Here is a 2,500-nt window from a genome sequence, read left to right on the forward strand (position 1 = left end):
ATTGAAATCCCAAAAAGTGTCAAAAGGTGAACAATGACAGGAAAACAAAGCACCTACACTCTCAGTAGATGATGCATGGAGACCGAAACTCCTGCTCAGGACAGAGAACCTCCCCAACAGCAGACTGTCAGAAAAACGGCATTTTCCAACTTCAATAGCCCATAGCTCCGCCCACTAGCTGGGACCAATTTGACAGGGGGAATTAAGAAAACAGTTATTTTGGAAATTACACCATAAATAACCATCACATGTCTAAAAAGTATTCACATAGTACTTTTGCATGTGTAGAGCAGTCATTTTTGTACACAGTATATTCAGGCTTTAGACAACACAACTTTCAAATGTCCAGTGTCCTTCTGAAATACCCAGCTTTTGATAATCATGGTTTGACCCAAATTTGGCCTAATTAGTGAATGCAGGTGTGTTCACCTATATAAAGCCCTCAACCCCACCCTGACTCTTTTAGTCAACTGTTCAGAGCCATGGTGGGTGACAGGTAACAATTTGTTTGTTGAGCACATGCTTTTCACTAGCTAACAAGATTGAATGTTTGTAGTTTGTCCATGTTGAGCTTCCCAACAAATGTGCACGGTTTGTGAGGAAGTCCAAAGGTCAAACAGTGACAGTGTGGGGTCAAACTGTCACAGCACGTGTTTTCCGAATAAGCCGAGGAAGGTCGGAATGTTTTGTTTACGAAGCGTGGAAAGCGTGTTGATGTTTGGTCTTCCCTCCCGCAGCCCCCAGGCTCCCATCCCCCTGGGCAACAGCGCGGGCAGCGTGGGCGTCTACCCGGGCGGCATCACCATGGCGACGACGGCCACGCCCTCCCCCCACCTGACCTCGGACTGCTCCAGCAACTCTGCCAGCCCAGAGCCGGCCGCGCCCGTCATCCAGGCCGCGTACGGCGTGGTCAAGGCCGAGGCCCGTCGGCGACGACACGGACATGTACGAGGACTTCGAGGACGAGCCCAAGTCGGACTACAGCAGCGAGCACGAGACGCGGGAGGACATCGGCGCCAACTGAGCGCGCTCACAAAACGAACCGTCTTCGTCAGACGGCCGACGGTGACCTCGGACCCGCCGAGACGAGCCCGTCACGATCTGAGGAGTCGGCAACTTTTTATTATCTCCGTGTTTTTACTTCTCGTCTTTGATTTTCTGCCGCCCGTACAAACTCTGGACTGGCACGACTTGAAATGACTTGAAAAGTTTGAATATCAAATCTTTTAGTCTTATGTCCGTTTCTCGACAAACTACGGTGGCTGACAGGGACCGACACGCAGCTACGTCCGAGCGCTCCAAACTCAAAAATGATTGAAAAGCAAAAGCAAAAACAAAAACAAAAAACATGCAAAACAAAAAAATGCTGCAAGTCAAGGAGCAAAAACGAAATCGAGTTAGGCTACCGGGAAGTTAACAAGGCTACCAGGAAGTTAACCAGGCTACCAGAAGGTTAGGTAGGCTACTAGAAAATTTGCCAGGCTACCAGGAAGTTAGCTAAGCTACCAGAAGGTTAGCGAGGCTACCATAAGGTTAGCAAGGCTACCAGAAGGTTAGCTAGGCTACCAGGAAGTTAGCCAGGCGACCAGATGTTTAGCTAGGCTACTATAAAGTTAGCCAGATCCACCAGGAAGTGAGCAAGGCTACCAGAAGGTTAGCTAGGCTACCAGACGTTTAGCTAGGCTACCAGAAGGTTAGCCAGGCTACCAGAAGGATAGCTAGGCTACCAGGAAATTAGCCAGGCTACCAGAAGGTTAGTGAGGCTACCAGGAAGTTAGCCAGGCTACCAGAAGGTTAGCTAGGCTACCAAAAGGTTAGCTAGGCTACCAGGGAGTGAGCCAGGTTACTAGAAAGTCAGCCAACTCTACCAGGAAGTTAGCAAGGCTATCAGAAGGTTAGTAAGGCTACCAGGAAGTTTACCAGGTTACCATGAAGTTAGCAAGGCTACCATGAAGTTAGCAAGGCTACCAGAAGGTTAGCTAAGCTACCAGGAAGTTAGCAAGACTACCAGAAGGTTAGTTAGGCTACCAGGAAATTAGCCATGCTACCAAGAAGTTAGCAAGGCTACCAGGAGGTTAACTAGGCTACCAGGAAGTTAGCAAGACTACCACAAGGTTAGTTAGGCTACCAAAAAAATTAGCCAGGCTACCAAGAAGTTAGCAAGGCTTCCAGGAGGTTAGGTAAGCTACTAGGAAGTTAGCCAGGCTACTAGAAAGTTAGCCAGTTCGACCAGGAAGTTAGCCAGGCTACTAGAAAGTTAGCCAGGCTACTAGAAAGTTAACCAGCTCTACCAGGAAGTTAGCCAGGCTACTAGAAAGTTAACCAGCTCTACCAGGAAGTTAGCCAGGCTACTAGAAAGTTAGCCAGCTCGACCAGGAAGTTAGCCAGGCTACTAGAAAGTTAACCAGCTGTACCAGGAAGTTAACCAGGCTACTAGGAAGTTAGCCAGGCTACTAGAAAGTTAGCCAGCTCTACCAGGAAGTTAGCCAGGTTACTAGGA

The 2,500-nt window shown here is 48.6% G+C and overlaps 1 protein-coding gene across 1 annotated transcript in view; it reads left to right on the forward strand.

The window, feature by feature from the left end:
* Positions 1-1,154, forward strand: part of LOC133646903 (transcription factor SOX-6-like) — a 281,000-nt gene extending 279,846 nt beyond the window's left edge. The window contains 2 exon segments of the mRNA XM_062042819.1: positions 738-929; positions 931-1,154. Coding sequence (XP_061898803.1) covers positions 738-929; positions 931-1,024 — 286 coding nt within the window. The 3' untranslated portion in view covers positions 1,025-1,154.
* Positions 1,155-2,500: the final 1,346 nt, after the last annotated feature.

The sequence above is a fragment of the Entelurus aequoreus genome, linkage group LG03 (genome assembly GCF_033978785.1).
Source record: "Entelurus aequoreus isolate RoL-2023_Sb linkage group LG03, RoL_Eaeq_v1.1, whole genome shotgun sequence".
In the NCBI taxonomy this organism is placed as follows: domain Eukaryota; kingdom Metazoa; phylum Chordata; class Actinopteri; order Syngnathiformes; family Syngnathidae; genus Entelurus; species Entelurus aequoreus.